The sequence below is a fragment of the Pan paniscus genome, chromosome 14 (genome assembly GCF_029289425.2).
Source record: "Pan paniscus chromosome 14, NHGRI_mPanPan1-v2.0_pri, whole genome shotgun sequence".
Classification (NCBI taxonomy): domain Eukaryota; kingdom Metazoa; phylum Chordata; class Mammalia; order Primates; family Hominidae; genus Pan; species Pan paniscus.
The window spans coordinates 115326127-115344215 of NC_073263.2; the positions used below are offsets into that span (position 1 = coordinate 115326127).

Consider the following 18089-nt stretch of genomic DNA (forward strand, 5'->3'; position numbering starts at 1 on the left):
CAGCTGCAGGCCCCCCAGGCCCTGGGCCAGCACAGGCTCTCATCGAGGAAGGCCCGCTGTCTTTCAGGGCAAGCCCCGCCGAGGGCTGCCTGCTTTGAAGTGCAGAGCAGTGACTGTCTCTGGCCATTTGGCAGCATCCTTGCGGGCCCTGAGAGAAGCCAGTCAGGAAGCCACACAGCTGTCGGATGGGAGGGATGCTGGCCACAAGAAACACTACAAGGAGAGAGGCCCAGGACACGCCACTGTTTGCACGTGGTGGGCAGAAGGGAGCCTGGGAAAGTGCTGACTAAAGACAGGCCAGTCTGCGGGGGAGCAGAGGGCGGGGAGGAGGAAGGAAGAGGGTTCCTCCGTGCCCACCCCGGCCCCGGTGGCATCGCTGTCCTGGGAGCAGCCTCGTGCCCGCAACAGCTGCCGTGGAGAGGAAGTGGGATGTCTCACTGCAAATGCTTTGGGAAAAACAAGACAGTGTACTTTGTGATCATATAAAACAGCAAAATAAAATAGTCGTGGGCACAGGGCCAGTGATTCTGCAGTTAGAGCCATGTGGACTCGGTCCCCACCTCCGGCGAGGGCGTCTCCTGCACACGGCACCCACGCCTCAGGTCGCACACACGTGCCTTGGACCCAAGTTCACCTTTGGAGGTGTCAGTCCCTCCAAGAAGATGTGCTAACCTTGGAGTCTGGGGCCTGGGCTTCCATCAGAGTCTTCCCCACAGAAAGCGAACTGGGACTGGTCCCTCAATAAGCTACCGGCCTCTGTTCACAGCAGCACAGCATGAGAGGACGCCTGGGTCTTGCCAGTCACCACGTGCTATGATCCCAGGACAAACACGATTGCAAAGTTTGTGTGTGTTCCCGGCTTACAAATGGGGAGGTTTATTTACGGCCTCTCCGGATCCATGGGGAGCTGCTCCATGGGACGCTGGACAGCTCAGTTCCCTTGAAAGGATGGCTGCACCATCGAGCATGACTCGACCCAAAGATCCAACCCCCAGGGGCCTGGCAGGGACAGCTGTGCTCGGGACGCCGGTGTGCCACTGCCGCTTCTGCGCCGGGAGTCACGCCCCGGCCTCTCCCACTGGGCTCCCAGCCCGAGCTCTGCCCAGCTGGTGTAAGGACAGTAAAGGCAACCAGATGCCCTGACTGCGACCACCACCAACAGTCGCCAAGAGTGCACGCAAGCAGAAATCACAGATGCCCCGGCAGCTGCCTGAGGGACAGGCTTCTCCTCCGGCTTTATCCAAGTTGAGCTGGTCTTCGGCCAGACGACCAAGCTCAGGCCCCAAATTCACCTGGGTTGCTCTGAGGACTGGTGAGACTTAAAGGTCACTTGGACTCCTCCAGTGGCCGGGACACATGTCTCTCTAGCGGACTGGTTGCCTTCCGTGTTGTGAGGACCGGCCAGGCCTGCAGGTTGGTGCCTTCCTCTGGCCTCACTGAGCAGCAACACTCAAGTTCAAACACAAAACCACCATTTATGGTGGAGCCATGGGCTCTGTAGCCCAGCATGACGCACCTGGCAGACCATGTTCATGAGACTAATGCTCCGAGCCACTGACACACACCCAGCTCCCCGCAGCCGCCCTGTGCTTTATGCGCACACACCAGCACCACTCAGCCCTCACATGGGTGCCAGTATGCTCACAGTCGCCTGCACACAGAGGAGCACACAGTGGGGCCGGGGGTGCTGCCGCGTCCTGCTCTCCCCCAGTCCCAGCGAGCACAGGAGTTAATGACAGAGTGTGGGGCTCAAATGCCCAGGACACACTGTAGCCCTCCACAGCCTCTCAGGGCCTCAGTTTCCACATCTGTAAAATGGCTCAGTGACAGCGGTTACACAGTTGTCGTGAGGATGTAACAACTTCACACATGGAGACCCCGAGAACAGCACTCTCAGGAGGACCCGTGCACGACTCATCTTTCAGACTAACAGACGAGCTGAGCGACGGACGAGCTAAGCGATGGATCTGAGAACGGGAGTGATCGGGAAGTGAACAGTTTCATCATCTGCTGCTGCTATTCAATTGTCAGGGTTGAAATAAACGGTAAGCTGGCCTGCCCGTAAACACTGTCATGTATTTCCCACAAGTGTAAAAAGGAAGTGAACAGTATCTTCCAGGTGTGGTGGAGACAGTCCAGACACACCCAAAGCCCACTGCGCCTCCCTGAGAGCTCCCGCGTCCGGGCTGCCCTCATTTGGAGTGGGCAGGAATGCCACACTGCAGCCCTCTCTGCTTCTGCAGGGACGGTCAACTTAGCAATTCAGAAAAGAAACAATGTTGACTCAGAGAGTGGCCTTACTGTACTGTGGACAGTTGGTCCTGGATGGGAGCCAGTCCCAGCCTGGCCGAACGTTTGGCCTTTGTATGCTGAGAATACGGCCACTGCAGTGACCGGCCCAGGCTCTCTGAGGGCTGGCTGGGTCAAGCTGTGTGTTTTCCATGGAGCCCCAAGTTCAAAGGGGAGGTCGTCACAAAACTGGGTCTAGCAGGTTTGTGGACAGATGTGGAGAAAATGTATTTTCTTATCATAGGCACTAACACTGGAAGGAAAAAAATTTCACCTATAATTTGAAAATGGAGCCCCAGAAAATTAGTAGAACATTAACAAGGCCCAATGCACTTTACTATTTCTTTTGAATATTATACTTTTAATCAACACCCGTCAGTCAGAGCAGAGAGTGCCTCTGTCAGAGTGAAAGGCAAAACTGATACTGTTCTTAACTTATTCCACTTCCAGCTCCCCTTTAAAATTTATTTTAAAACTTTTAAAATGAACCTTTCACTTGGTCAGGGTCAAAATTTACACGGCGTACACACCAGGTTTGCAGTGAAATCACTGGAATATAAAAACCATGGAAGAGTCCAGAGCATTTCCAACATCAAATACGAAACCCTTAAACAAGCAGCTTTGCATTGGAGAAACAGCTCTCAGTTTTAACCTTAGAAAACAGGGGAAAATGAAGCATGAGGAAACCTGGATGCCTGTCAATCGCTCTGGGGTAAAGCCATAACCTGGGAAGTGCTCAGCATGCCCCAGCTAGCAAGCTTAACGCCCCTTTACTCAGAATCTCAAGAAAGAAGCCATAAGCACTTGCTTCCTAAAAGGGTGTTTTGTTCCTAAATAACAAAGGGAGACGTTCAGCGTTTCTCAAAACGTCTTTAATTAGAGTTTTCCACAGATGTGAAGCTCTCCGGCTCGGGTGAGGGTGTCGTGTGCAGGGCCTGGCACTCGGCTGCCTCTGAGAAAGCCCCGGAGGAGCCTGGCACCAAGTGCCTGCAGACGCCCGGGTGAAAACAAGCATCTGCACAGGTGTGGGCACAGGAGAGGGCTGCGGAGCCAGCACGGAAGACAGCCCTCAAAGGAGGCCGGGCCGGGGTCCACCTGCAGGCCTCAGGATGGGCCCAGGAGGAAAGGCCTTGGCCACAGGGCTCCGGCCCCTCAGGCAGGGGGCTCTGGGAGTGGAGAGACCCTGGGGGTCTGAGGAAGCTGGGGCCACAGAGCCCCAGGACCTTGTGTCACTTTTTAGTGATCCTGATGCAGCTGTCAGTGGTCTTCTGACCCCAAAGTTGTAGAAAGAGAAAAGTGTGTGAGAGGGTGCACATGTGTCTGTGTGTGTCTGCATGCATGTGGCTGGGCATCCATGTGTGCCTGTGTGTGTATATGTGTCTATTTATGTGACTGCGTGTACATGTGTGCATATTATGCATGTGTGTACATGTCTGTCAGTGTGTGACTGTGTACATATGTCTATGTGAATGTGTGCATGTATGTGTGTGCATGTCTGTCAGTGTGTGTGACTGTGTGTTTACATATGTCTATGTGAATGTGTGCATATATGTGTACATGTCTGCTAGTATGTGCCTTTGTGTGTGCATGTCTGTGTGTGCCTATGTATGCATGTCTGTGACTGTATGTACATCTATGTGAATGTGTGCATGTATGTGTACATGTCTGCTAGTATGTGCCTTTGTGTGTGCATGTCTGTGTGTGACTGTGTACGTATGTGTACATGTCTGTGTGTGCCTAGGTATGCATGTCTGTGTGTTTGTGACTGTATGTATGTGTACATGTCTGTGTGTGCCTATGTATGCATGTCTGTGTGTGTGACTATGTACATCTATGTGAATGTGTGCATGTATGTGTACATGTCTGTTAGTATGTGTGTGCATGTCATTATGCATGTGTGTACATGTCTGTGTGACTGTATGTATGTCTATGTGAATGTGTGCATGTCTGTGTACATGTCTGTTAGTATGTATGTGTGTGTCATTATGCATGTGTGTACATGTCTGTGTGACTATGTATGTCTGTGAATGTGTGCATGCATGTGTACATGTCTGTTAGTATGTGTGTGCTTGTCATGCATGTGTGTACATGTCTGTGTGACTGTATGTCTATATGAATGTGTGCATGTATGTGTACATGTCTGTTAGTATGTGTGCCTTGTATGTGCATGTCTGGACAGTGTGTGACTGTGTGTAGGTATGTCTATGTGAATGTGTGCATGTATGTGTACATGTCTGTTAGTATGTGTGTGCCTGTATGTGTGTGCATGTCTGTCAGTGTGTGTGTACGTATGTCTATGTGAATGTGTGCATACGTATGTACATGTCTGTTAGTATGTGTGTGCCTGTGTGTGTGCATGTATATCTGTGTCTATGGGAACGTATGTACATGTGTGCATGTGTCCAGGTAGGGGTGTGTGTGTCCATGCACACCTGTATCCATGAGTCAGCACCTATCTGTGCGGGTGTCCATGTGTGAATGTGTGTGCATGTGTCTGTGTGTGGGAGTGTGCTGCAGCCTCTGTCAAGGCAGGGCAGGGGAGGTCTCAGCCTGGCCATCACCTTCCCCACCAGGCGCCCCCACATTGTACAGCCCTCCCCTCCAACAGGGACCTCCCTTTAGGCCATCCCAACATCTGGGCCTGTGTCCCAGCCAAGTGGCTGTCCCCAAGTGGGGACTCAGAGGGGTTTTCATTTCCATAAAGGGTACCCCTTCCCCAGCTGTTCCCAAAGAATCCACAAGGTCAGGGAAAAGGTGCTTGGAGGGCACATGCAGTTCAGGATGAGCCCGCAAGTTTGAAAACGGATGCACCAACATCCCATGCGGAGAATTCCTCACCACCAGCAGTGGGGAGAAGAGAGAGACTGGGACAGAGAGATAAACACAGAGGGAGACAAAGAAAGAGATGGGGGAAGGGAAACCTGGCCTCGGAGCACAGGCCTGGCCACATGTCGTGCAGGTGCGGGTACAGGTGCAGGTTGCTAATCCAGGCCAACCCTCAGGGAAGGCCACCAGCCCTCGGTGAATATTGTGCTTTGTATCTCAGATAAAGCCAGGTGATGGGATCAGGAACCACAGCCTGGATGATTTTCCGGCAGGCAGGCCGGGGATCAAAGTGCACAAACAGGCTCCCAGGCAGGCACCGGAGGACCTGGGCGGTAGGGCTGGGCTGGGATAAGTCTCTAGTCTCGGATCATTTCTGGAATCAAGGGGTGATTATGGAGACCTTAGCAGGCCCTGGAACCTGATGGCCTTCAAGGATTTAGTAAAAAGTCACTGGGCCTGGGAAGCTTTAGCAGAGACACCGTGGGGAGTTACCCAGTCTTCTCTGAATTAGAAACTCGGGCAAGGAACCCAGCAGGGAGAGGCAAGGCCAGGGAGGGAGAATAACAATATAAAAAGGAAAACAAGATAAGGAGAAGGTCCGGGCGGTGGAGAGCAAGCAGGCATGTGGGGGTGGCCCAGCCTGGAGGAATGTCGGGGGAGGGGCACGGCTCCAGCAGAGCGGGCTGGGGAGGTGGGAGGAGTGTCCCCTCCAGCAGAACAGGGCTTTAAACCACAGGTGTGTGGGGAGGGCCAAAGCCCGGGAGGGGTGCTGGGCTTAGTATCTGCCTGCTGGAAGGGCTGCACAGCAGGTGCTTCCGGGAAGAAGGCGCAACCAGGAAGATGCCCCAGCGAGGGACAGTGGGACACACTTCGGGCAGGTTAGCAGTTTAGCAGGTGGACATGAAGGTGAGCACACTGGAGAGCTGGCTCCAGCTGTCCCTTCCCTCCCTCGTAGGAGCCTGCCCAGGGGAAACAGCCAGGGCTGGGTAGGTGCGTGTTAACTAACGGCAGCCAGGTACTTCCCACATCCTAAAATGGCAGGGGGCTGGGACCACCTTCCCTACAACCACCCGTGGAGGACCACACATCAGGATCCTGGGCCTGGGGAGGCCAGGGACCCAAGGATGCTCTGACAGTCACCATGGCCAGGTCCTGGTCACCTCTTGAGCTCAGGCCACAGGCCTTTTCCTCAATCAGCCTCACTGCACAAAATGTAAAGTGAGCAACATTTCAAAGACAAAGAGCCCCTGGCCTTTGACAGGGAGAAGTTCATGGATGATTTTCATGCATTAGCAAGAAGTTGTGCTTGGACGGTCCCCTCGGGCCTGGGGTCTCCCAAGAGTGTGGCAGAGGATGCAGTGGAGACTAGGGTCCCGGGAGGGGTGGGCCTGGTGTGCTGGAGCCGGCTGGGACTCCAGCCAGCCTCTGGACCCTGCCCCTGCCCCTGCCCCAACCAGGCTGTCCCCAGCATCCACCTGCCACGCAGGAACCGGAAACAGAAGCAGAAACAGACAGCAAGCTAATGGCCAGATCCAAAACCAGAGGGAAAGCGGGTTGTTATCATTTGGCATGGGGGCTGGGAAGGAGGGCAGAACGCTGGGAACTGAGATGACGCTGAAAAGAAGCCGACAGAGGCTGCCGGGGCCAGGCTGTGAGAGGACGGGAGGGATGCCTCCCGGGCACCAAAGCCACTCAGCCACATGCAGGAGGGTGAGGAGATGAACATGCCAGCACAGAAACCATGTGACGCAACCGCAGTTGTATTAAAGTGATGGGGTCCTGAGTGCTGTTTTCATTTTCTTATCTTCATTTCACACCTTTGTAAATAAAGTTATTAAATTAAAATTGGAAAGCCAGGTGGGGGACTGACTTGGGAAGAACAGCACAGTACGTCCAGGCAGCGTCCAGTCTGATTGACATGGGCCCTGCAGGTCCTGGAGGACAGCGAGGAGGGGCTGCGGCCGGGCCTTGCAGGGCTGCGCGGAGCGGGTACTGTGGGGTGGGGGTGACCCTGCTGCCCTCAACTCCCATCACCAGCACGCCCCATGCCACAGTCCCTGTGCACGCAGAATGTTCCGGGTGAGGACGCTGTTGGAGGACACTGCACCAGCCACACGACCAACCCCACAGCTGGGCGGCGACTCCGAGCGACCAGGGCACACAGGCCCACCTGCCTGAGCCAGCAGCACGGGCCAGGATTCATCATTAAAGAAACGGGAAAACAGAGAGGCCGGGGAGAGTGACCAAGCTAGGCTGCGCTGAAGGAGGGCACGGGCCTGTGGGGCTGTGGGCAGCCCCCGGGCAACAGCCCCAGGTGCGTCATCTCTGCAGGGATGAGCTATGTCCACAAGTGCACAGTGGCCATCTGACAGCCTCAGAGCTTTCAGAAAGGCAGATCTAAGAGGGGTCAAGTCAACCACTAGAAATGTAAGCGGAAACAGGCCTCCATGGTTCATCCAGAACCACTCTTTCATCTCGGGTGACATTTATTCCACCCCAGGAGAATTCTTTAAAAGGAACATTCCAGCAGAACGGAAAACTTCGCTATGAAATCACCCTGACTTCAGGGCGGGAGGGACGTCAACGGGAATCCACACCTTCTCGGACTTCCCAAAGTCACCCGCTCCCGAGCCCGCAGGATAGAGTGGCCAGGCCGTCCTCACACGGCGGCTCCTGCGGGAGGCGGCCCCGGGCGCTCCGCCTTCTCCAAGGACATTCCTAACCGAGGTGCCGCGGCCAGCACCGTCGGGCTCCTGAAAGCACCCGCTGCCTCTAGGAGAGCACCTGGCAGAAAGGGGCCGCGGAGCCGCCCTCCCCTCCCGCATGCGGCCCCGCTCGATTCCTGGAATCTTATTTTTGGACCTGCTGCCGCAAGCAGTTCCCGCCCTCGGCCCTTTCAATTCCTCTTTCGGGAGGGGACTGCTCTCCACCCCTCTCAGGAGGACGAGGCGCGGCCCGGGGGTTCCTCACCTCCAGCCCAGCAGAGGGAGGGCCGCGGGGAAGCGGTTTGGGTTTTAACCATTGTGTTTCTCTCGCACTTTGGAAACGGACTCCCGGCTTCCCCGCGGGGAGGCGTCTGACAGCGAGCGTTTCCCGGACAGCCCCGCAGCGTCTCACCGGCCTGCGCGGGGATCCTGGGGTCGCCGGGGGATGGGCGTGGGGGACGCGGGGCGGGCCGGGGCTCCTGGGACCCTGAGGCCAGGCCTCGCCGGGCGGAGCTGGGGGGCGGCAGCAGCGCTGCCTCTCGGGAGGGGTTGGAGGCGCGCGGGCGCCAGGGGTTCCCCCGCATCCCGCCCGCCGGCTGCTCACCGTCTCGGGGTCGTTCTCGAATACCTCCCGCGCCTCCTCGCGGCTGCACAGCTCCTCCACGCACTCCCTCTCCAGGTGGCCCTGCTTGGCCTCCTCGAAGACCTGAAAGGCGCGGCGCTGCCTGGGCCGCAGGAACTGCGTGGCCTCGCGCGCCGGCAACAGCGCGGCTGCCCGGAGGGAGAGAGGGGGACGCGTCAAGCCGCGCCCGGAGCCTCCTCCCGCCGCCCGGGGACGGGGTCTCGGGCCCGCGGGACTCACCAAGCGCGCACTCCGCGGCCAGCAGCAGCAGCAGCAGCAGCTGCGGCGCGCGGCGCAGGGCGGCGGGCCCGGGCGAGAGCGAAGGGGCCATGGCGGGCCGGGGACGCGCGGTCAGAGCGCCCGGGAGGCCGAGGCGAGCCGCGGGCGCCGCGGGGCGGAGGCTCCGGTCATCCCGTCCTGGCGGCCCTGAAGGTCACATCGCGGCGGCGGCGGCGGCGGCGGCGGCGGCGGCGGCGGCTGCGGCACCTCAAGCGCTCGGTCTGGGCGTGTTCGGGCGGCTGCGCGCGGGGAGGCGGCGGGGGCGGGACCAGCGCGCGGGCGGGGCGCGGGTTCCCGGGAGGATCCGGGCGCGGGGAAAGCGGAGCGTCCGGGACGCGGCGGGACTCGAGTGTTTCGGAAAAGGAGCGTCTCCCCAGGCGGTGGTTGTCTTCACTAGCGATGGGGTAAAAGGAGGACGCAATACCTGGTTCAACTTGAGCAGGTACATTTTGACCATATTCCAGGTGTCATGTGAAGATTTAAGCCTCTTTCCAACCCCCTCTCCCCCCGAATCTACTGCATCCTTTTTGGAGTCTTCATTCTTAGGCACATTTTGTCAAGACTTAAAACCTACCAAAGAAAAGATACACTGAGGTCAGATCCAATCCCACTGGGGGCCAGCGAGTGAAATGCGACGGTTTCCTTTTGTAATCTCTGTTTTTCATAATGATGACATTAAAAATCTTGAGGTTTCCCAGTAGATATTTAAGCTGAAAGCAACATTGTGCTTGTCTTCAGAGACCAAGACTTTCTGGCTCTTGTCTTGGAATATTTCGCAAAGTCATAGGCAAAACACACACAAACAAACAGAACCAAAACACAGCAGACCACTCACGGGGGACCGAACCAGGCAGTTAGCCCAGCATCCCCCTGCTGCGGGAGGAGGGAGCTTGGATACTCCTCTCTGGAGAATCCTGCTCTGGAAATCCCCACACCCCAAAATGCAATGTAGAGGGGCAGTGAGTCAGCACCCCACCCCAAATGAATGGCCGTTCTGCTCAGCAGGCTCAACGCTTAGATCTCCAGATCCAGTTTCTCTTTGCTTTCTGTAATTGGAAGAATGGAATAGGATTGCTGCTAGAAATCTTTGAGGTCACTGGTTTGAAAGTGGGATTATGAGCATGAATTTTTTTTGTTGTTGTTTGTTTGTTTTCAGACGGAGTCTCGCTATGTTGCCCAGGCTGGGGTGCAGTGGCGTGATCTCTGCTCACTGCAAGCTCCACCTCCCAGGTTCACGCCATTCTCCTGCCTCAGCCTCCCGAGTAGCTGGGACCACAGGCGCCCGCCACCATGCCTGGCTAATTTTTTTTATTTTTAGTAGAGACGGGGTTTCACCGTGTTAGCCAGGATGATCTCAATCTCCTGACCTCGTGATCCGCCCGCCTCGGCCTCCCAAAGTGCTGGGATTACAGGTGTGAGCCACCGCGCCTGGCTGAGCATGAATATGTTAATTTAAGCAAATGAATGTCCCTGGGAATGATCTTCAAAGAGAATTAAAGTGGGATAGAGAAGTCATCTATCTGCACCTGTGTCCGAACCAGAATGACGAGGCACTTCCATGTCAGCTAGTTACTGCAGCAGGTGGAGTAAGGAGTACCCCTGGGCTTCTGCCCCGAAACCACCACGGCTACTTCAAAACAATATTACATTAATTTTCCTGCTTGTTCTTGAGAAGCACTGGTTTGAAAAATTGGATGGGGTGATACATGTTTTAATCAGTATTTACAAGACTCCTTAATCACTTCATCAGACAATTCATTGAGCACCTACTATGTGCCAGGCAGTGTAATTCATTGAGCACCTACTGTGTGCCAGGCAGTGTCTGAGGCACTTCTAGCCATTATTTCCTAAGGGTTCCAGCAGCCCATGGATAAACTTCAAAGAGTGTAAGCTCCTAAAAATTGTTCGTATTTTTTGCACATTTTTGTAGTTTTGGAGAAGAGAGTTAATGGAGTTCTTGCCATTCTCAGAATTATTTGATCCCTTTAGGAATGAGCATCTCTAGCCTCTGCCTGTTCATCTGGGACAATCTGCACCTGGGCGTGGGCCTGCTGCTTCAGATCAGTAGGTATCAGAATGAACTCAGTTGGATGGGGCAGTTCAGGACCCCTGGCTCCTTTTAGTCTGGACCCCACTCTCATTCCTCATATTCTCAATTCACTCTTTCTACTGAGTTACTATCCTAGTAAAGACAATGCCTCCTATCATCTAGAGACTTGGTTTGATACAATGCATTCACATACAACTGCTCGTTTTGATTTCTATAACTGGGGAATACAGAAAGCAAATATGTATGCGGTGCAATGGAGGATGTCTCCATTACCCCAGATAACTCCAAAATTCTTCATCTAGTTACCAGTGCAGGAAATTCGTTCGAAGGCAGAAATGGAAAATGAATAACAAACAATTTGGATGTGTTCCAAAAATGGAGAGTTGTCAGGCACTATATTATACAACCTGAAATATCAATGGTGAAGTAGACAGTTCACCTCCACAGGGGGCAGGAGGTTGGACCCAGGGCAATGGATGTTTTATATGGATGGTTAACCGGTCTGTGGCCATGAGGTGGAAAGCTGTGTACGCCTGTGAAGCCATCATCACAATCAAGTTAGGGAACATATCCATCACCCAAAAAAGTGTTCTCATGCCCTTTGGTAATTCCTCCCTCCTAAATGTCCCCACCCTACCCCACATCCCAGTTTCTATGCAAAAACCGCTGACCAACTTTCTATCACTATAGATTTGTTTGTATTTTCTAGACTTTTATATAAAAAGAATTATACTGTATGTACACGTTTTTGTCTGTTTTTTTCACTTAACATATTTGTTTTCAGAATCATCTATCTCGTTGCAGGTGTATTCCTTTTTATTGCTCAGTAGTATTCCACTGTATGGATATAACACAATTTGTTTATCATTCACCTGTTGAGGGACATTATACTTGCTTCTAAATTTTTACTATCACAAATAAAGCTGCTGTAGGCATTCATGTGTGTGTCCATCGTGTGGACATTGTGTGCACACGTGCTTCCATTTCTCTTGGGGAAATATCTAGGAGCAGAGTGTCTGGATCCCATGGTAGGTATTTGTTTAACTTTTTAAACTGTTTTTCAAAGTGGTTATACTGTTTTTCATTTTCACCATCAATGCATGAGGGTCCCAGTTGCTCCACATCCCCACCCATACTTTCTGTGGTCACTTTAAAAATTTTTAGCCGCCCCGTCCGGGAGGGAGGTGGGGGGTCAGCCCCCCGCCCGGCCAGCCGCCCCGTTCGGGAGGTGAGGGGCGCCTCTGCCCGGCCGCCCCTACTGGGAAGTGAGGAGCCCCTCTGCCCGGCCACCACCCCGTCTGGGAGGTGTACTCAACAGCTCATTGAGAACGGGCCATGATGACAATGGCGGTTTTGTGGAATAGAAAGGGGGGAAAGGTGGGGAAAAGATTGAGAAATCGGATGGTTGCCATGTCTGTGTAGAAAGAGGTAGACATGGGAGACTTTTCATTTTGTTCTGTACTAAGAAAAATTCTTCTGCCTTGGGATCCTGTTGATCTGTGACCTTACCCCCAACCCTGTGCTCTCTGAAACATGTGCTGTGTCCACTCAGGGGTAAATGGATTAAGGGCGGTGCAAGATGTGCTTTGTTAAACAGATGCTTGAAGGCAGCATGCTCGTTAAGAGTCATCACCACTCCCTAATCTCAAGTACCCAGGGACACAAACACTGCGGAAGGCCGCAGGGTCCTCTGCCTAGGAAAACCAGAGACCCTTGTTCACATGTTTATCTGCTGACCTTCCCTCCACTATTGTCCTGTGACCCTGCCAAATCCCCCTCTGCGAGAAACACCCAAGAATGATCAATTAAAAAATAAAAATAAAAATAAAAAAAAGAAACCCTACACTCCACTGAAAAAAAAAAATTTTACTCACTCTAATATGTATATAATGGTATTTCATTGTAGTTTAAATTTGCATTTTTCAAATAACTAGTGATGTTGAACAAATTTTATTGTACTTATTGCCATCCAGATATCTTCTTTGGTGAAATGTCTGTTTCAGTTTTACTTTCTTTTCCTTTACTTGGTGATATGGTTTGGCTGTGTCCCCACCCAAATCTCATCTTGACTTCCCACGTGTTATGGGAAGGACCTGGTGGGAGGTAATTGAATCATGGGGGCAAGTCTTTCCCATGCTGTTGTCATGATAGTGAATAACTCTTTCAAGATCTGATGGTTTTAAAAAGAGGAATTCCCCTGCACAAGCTCTCTGTCTTTGCTTTCTGCCATCTGTGTAAGACGTGACTTGCTCCTCCTTACCTTCTGCCATGATTGTGAGGCTTCCCCAGCCACGTGGAACTGTGAGTCCAGTTAAACCTCTTTCCTTTGTAAACTGCCCAGTCTCAGGTATGTCTTTATCGGCAGCGTGAAAATTGACTAATACACTTGGGATGTTTGGTTTTCCAATTGTTGAGCTGTTTGTTGAGTTTTAAGAGTTCTATAACTATTCTAGAAGCAAGTCCATTATCAGATGTGTGGTTTGCAAATATTTATTTCCAGTCTGCGGCTTGTCTTTTCATTCTATTAAATGTGTCTTTAGCCAGGCATGGTAGTGGGTGCCTGTAGCTTCAGCTACTTGAGAGGCTGAGGCAGAAGGATTTCTTGAGCCCAGGAGTTTAAGCCTGGTCTGCGCAATAGAGCGAGACTCTGTCTCCAAGATAAAAAGAAATTAAAGTGTCTTTCAAAGATCAGAATTCTTAATTTTGAAGTGCAGCTTAGTTTCTTTAATGGATTCTGCTTTTGGTGTCACATTTGCCTAACTCAAGGTCACAAAGATTTTATTACAGAAGTTCTGTAGATTTCAGTTTTACATTTAAGATGGTGATCCATTTTGAATGAGTTTTTATAAATGCTGAAGTATGAAACAAAGTGTGTATCTGTATGTATGTGCCTAGGGAAATGCAATCATCCCAGCACTGTTAAAAAGACTATTCTTTCTCCACTGACTTGCCTTTGCACTTTTGTCAATAACCAATTGATAATATATGTGCAAATCTATTTGTAGACTCTGTTCTGTCCCATTTATTTGTTTGTCTCTTTTTAAAGTTAATACCACACTGTCTTGACTATAGTAGATACATAACAAGAATTGAAGTCAGGTAATGTAAATACTCAGGTAGTGTAAATACTCAAACATTCTTCTTTCTCAAAGTGTGCAGTTGTTTGGTTATTCTGTTTTCTTTGCATCTACATATGAATATTAGAATCAGCTGGTCATTCTCTACAAAAAGCCTGCCAAGATTTTAATTGAGATTGCATTAAATCTCCAGGTCAATTTTTAGACAATGAACAGTTTGACAATATTGAGGCTTCTGATATGTGAACGCGGTATATCTTTCATTTATTTAAGTCTTCTTAAATTATCTCCACAGTCTTTCATAGTATTCAATGTACAGGCCTGATATATATGTTATTAGATTTGTTTCTAAATATTTCACTTTCTTTGTCCTATTGTAAATGGCATTATTTATTTATTTATTTTTTGAGCCAAGATCTCACTCTGTCACTGAGGCTGCAGTGCAGTGATGCAATCTTAGCCCACTGCAACCTCTGCCTCCCAGACTCAAGTGATCCTGTCACGTAGCTGGGACTACAGGCATGCGCCACCATGCCTGGCTAATTTTTTGTATTTTTTGTAAAGATGGGCTTTTGCCGTGTTGTTCAGGCTGGTCTTGAATTCCTGGCCTCAAGCAATCCACCCCCCTTAGCTTCCCAAACTGCTGGGATGACAAGTGTGAGCCACTACACCTGGTCTTTGGCATTGTTTTTCATTTCAATCTAATTGTTTAAACATTTGATTTTTGTGTCTTTATCTTGTATCACACAACTTTGCTTAATTCAATTATTCTGATTTTTTTGTAGCTTCAATAGAATTTTTCTTACATAGATAATCATGCTGTCTGTAAATATAGACACTTTTACTTCCTCCTTTCAAATCTGGGTGCTATTTAATTCTTTTCTGTCTGATTGCACTGCCTAATAACCTCCCATGCAATGTTGACTAGAAATGGAGACAGTGTGTACCCTTGTGTTGTTCCTGATCCTATGTGAAAATAATCCAGTCTTTCACCATTAAACATAATGTTAGCTGTAGGCTTTTCATAGATTCTCTTTATCAGGTTGAGGAAGTTCTCTTCTATTTCTAGCTTCCGGCAAGTTATGTTTTAAAAATTAGGAATGTGTATTAAATATTATCAAAGTTTTCTTCTGCATCTATTCTATTGAGATGATCATATGGGTTTTTTTATTCATTAATATGTGAATTATCTTGATTGATTTTTGAATGTTAAATCAATCTTGTGTCCCTGAAATAACCCTAACCCCACTTGGTCATGATATATCATAGTTTTAAATTATTGATGAATTCAATTTGCAAAAACACGTTAAGAATATTTACATTGATGTTTATGAGGGTACTGATCTGTTGTTTTCTTTCTTTGTCTGATTTGATATCTGAGAAATGTTGGCCTCATAGAATTGTTAAGTGTTTCTTCCTCTTTAATTTTACGGAAGTGTTTGTGTAGAATTGGTCTTATTTCTTCCTTAGATAATTGGCAAAAATCACAATGATGCCATCAGGACCTATAGTTTTCTTTGTAGGGAGGTTTTTACCTATAAATTTAATTTCTTTAATATATATTCTTTAAGGCTGGGTACGGTGGCTCACGCCTGTAATCCTTGCACTTTGGGAGGCCGAGGTGGGTGGATCACTTGAGGTCAGGAGTTTGAAACCAGCCTGGCCAACATGGTGAAACCCTGTCTCTACTAAAAATACAAAAAAATTAGCCAGGCGTGGTGGCGGGCACCTGTAATCCCAGCCACTTGGGAGGCTGAGGCAGGAGAATTGCTTGAACCCCAAAGGTGGAGGTTGCAGTGAGCTGAGATTGTGCCACTGCACTCCAGCCTGGGCGACAGAGTAAGACTCTGTTTCTATATATACTTTAATAGATAGTCTATTTCTTTTTTATTGACTTCGGTAATTTGTTTTTTTGGGGAAGTTTTCCCATTGTATCTAAGTTGTTTACTGTGCTAACATAAAGCTGCTCATAATAGTTTCTCAACACTCTTTGTTGTTGTTGTTTGAGACAGAGTCTCGCTCTGTCACCCAGGCTGGAGTGCAGTGGAGTGATCTTGGCTCACTGCAATCTCTGCCTCCCGGCTTCAAGCAATTCTCCCGCCTCAGCCTCCTGAGTAGCTGGGACTACAGGTGTGTGCCACTACAGCTGGCTAATTTTTGTATTTTTAGTAGAGACGAGGTTTCACCATGTTAGCCAGGCTGGTCTCGAACTCCTGACCTCAAGTGATTCACCCGTCTTGGCCTCCCAAAGTGCTGGGATTACAGGCATGAGCCACCGCGGCTAGCCCCTCAATACTCTTTGAATCTCTGTAGATCTGTATTAATGACACCTCTCTTGATAGTGACAATTTGTCTTTTTTATTTATTTTTTGTCATGGTCATTCTGGCTGGAGATTCAACAAGTTTATTGATCTCAAATAACTAGCTTTTGGGTTTATTGATTTTTCTCTATTTTCTCTATTATTTGTCATTTTCTATTTTCTCATTATACAATTTTTATAATGTTCTTTCTTCTGCCCACAGAAGAAAAATGAAATAAAAATGAAATAAAGTGTGTTTCATTTGCTCTTCTTTATTCAGTCTCTTAAGTAGAAAGCTGAGGTCATTTATTCGAGATCTTACTTCTTTTCTAATGCAGATGTTTATGCTAGAAATTTTCCTTAAAGCCGTGCTTTAGTTGTATCCTACACATTTTAAATCCCACACTTAAGTGAGTCATTTCCATTCAGTTCAGAATATTTTATAATTTTCCTTTTGATATCTTCATTGACCCATGGGTTATTTAGAACTGTGTTATTTAGTTTCCAACAATTTGGGAAGTTTCTAGATATCTTTGTGGTTATCAATGTATAATTTGGCTTTATTGTGGAAAGAGAACATACTGTATATGACTTGAATTCTTTTTAATTTATTGAAACTTGTTTTGTGGCCAGAAGATGGTACGTCTTGGTAAACGTCCTGTGTGTTCTAAAAAAGAATGTTTATTCAGCTCCTATTGGATGGAATGCTCTATAAATGTCAACCAGGTCAAGTTGGATGATAGTCTTGTTCAAGTCTACCATATCCTTGCTCATTTTCTGCCTTCTTATTCTATCAGTTATTAAGAATGGAGTGCTGAAATCTCCAACTAGAATTTGGATTTGTCTATTTCTCCTTACAATTCAAGTTTTGCTTCATGTATTTTGAAACTTTTTTACTTGGTGCATACATATTTAAATTACATACTCCTGAGTAATTGATCCCTTTATCATAATGAGATATAATATTCTTTGCTCTAAAATCTATTTGTCTGATTGTTAAAATAACCATGCCAGCTTTCTTTTGATTAGTGTTTGCATTATATATATATATATAAAATTTTTAAAATTCTTTTTCCTTTATTCTATTTTTGTCTTAATGTTTAAGGTAGGTTTCTTGTAGGTAGCATGTAACTGAGTCTTCCTTTTTTAAATCCAAGCTGATATTTGCCTTTTAATTGGGTTATTAGATCATTTTCATTCAATATACTTATTAAAATGATTTGGTCTAAACCTACTACCTTGTTATTTGTTTTCTATTACTCCCATTTGTTGTTTCCTTTCCTTTATTTTATTTTATTTTTTGCCTTCTTTTGGATTAACCAAATTTTTTATGATAGAATTTTCTCCCTTGTTGGCTTATTAACTGCAATTGTTTGTTGTGTTATTTTGGTGTTGCTGTGTGATTTTTATTATACAGCTTTAACTTCTTAGAGTCACCTGTTCACTTGCAGCAATCTGCTTCTATTTCTCTCCTCTCTTTATGTTGTTGTTTTCTTGCATTTTACTTCTATATGTGTCATAAACCTTATAATACAGAGTACTACTGTTTGCTTTAAACAATGCTTTTAAAATATTTAAATGAGAAAAAATATTTACTCATATCTTTATCATTTCCAGCACTGCTATTTCTTTGAGTAGATGCAGACTCAATCTGGTATCTTTTTTTTTTTTTTTTTGTCTGCCTCAATAAAAACCTTTAAAATGTTCTTGAGCGTATGTGTGTTGGTGACACATTCTTTCAGTTTTTGTATGTCTTTAAAAGTCACTTTTTTTGAAGGATCTTTTTTACTGCAAATAGAATTCTAGATGGACAGTTTCCCCTGTGCCTTTTAATTTCAAAGACATTGCCCTCCCGTATTTTAGTGTATATTGTCTCCAACAGGAAATCGGCAATCTTTCTTTTCTTTGTTCATCTGTACATAATGTCTTTTTCCTCTGGCT

The 18089-nt window shown here is 48.4% G+C and overlaps 2 protein-coding genes across 9 annotated transcripts in view; one reads left to right on the plus strand and one right to left on the minus strand.

Moving 5' to 3' along the window:
* Positions 1 to 8991, minus strand: part of GAS6 (growth arrest specific 6) — a 47617-nt gene extending 38626 nt beyond the window's left edge. For 2 of the 4 annotated variants that reach the window (XM_055097069.2, XM_063595988.1), the window contains exons 1-2: positions 8683 to 8979; positions 8425 to 8591 (exon numbers count right to left, since the gene is read on the minus strand). In XM_055097069.2, coding sequence (XP_054953044.2) covers positions 8425 to 8591; positions 8683 to 8773 — 258 coding nt within the window. In that variant the 5' untranslated portion in view covers positions 8774 to 8979. Of the gene's footprint in view, positions 1 to 8424; positions 8592 to 8682 lie in introns of all 4 variants that reach the window. The other 2 variants (XM_055097068.2, XM_063595989.1) reach the window with 2 other exon arrangements.
* The window catches only part of LOC134728843 (uncharacterized), a 47672-nt gene continuing 38354 nt past the window's right edge, over positions 8772 to 18089 (plus strand). For 2 of the 5 annotated variants that reach the window (XR_010109701.1, XR_010109703.1), the window contains exon 1: positions 9026 to 9163. Coding sequence is in view for 1 of the 5 variants with exons in the window: in XM_063595992.1 (XP_063452062.1) it covers positions 8772 to 9163 (392 nt within the window). In the remaining 4 variants the exon portion in view is untranslated. Of the gene's footprint in view, positions 9164 to 9877; positions 11509 to 18089 lie in introns of those variants that run through there. The other 3 variants (XR_010109702.1, XM_063595992.1, XR_010109704.1) reach the window with 3 other exon arrangements.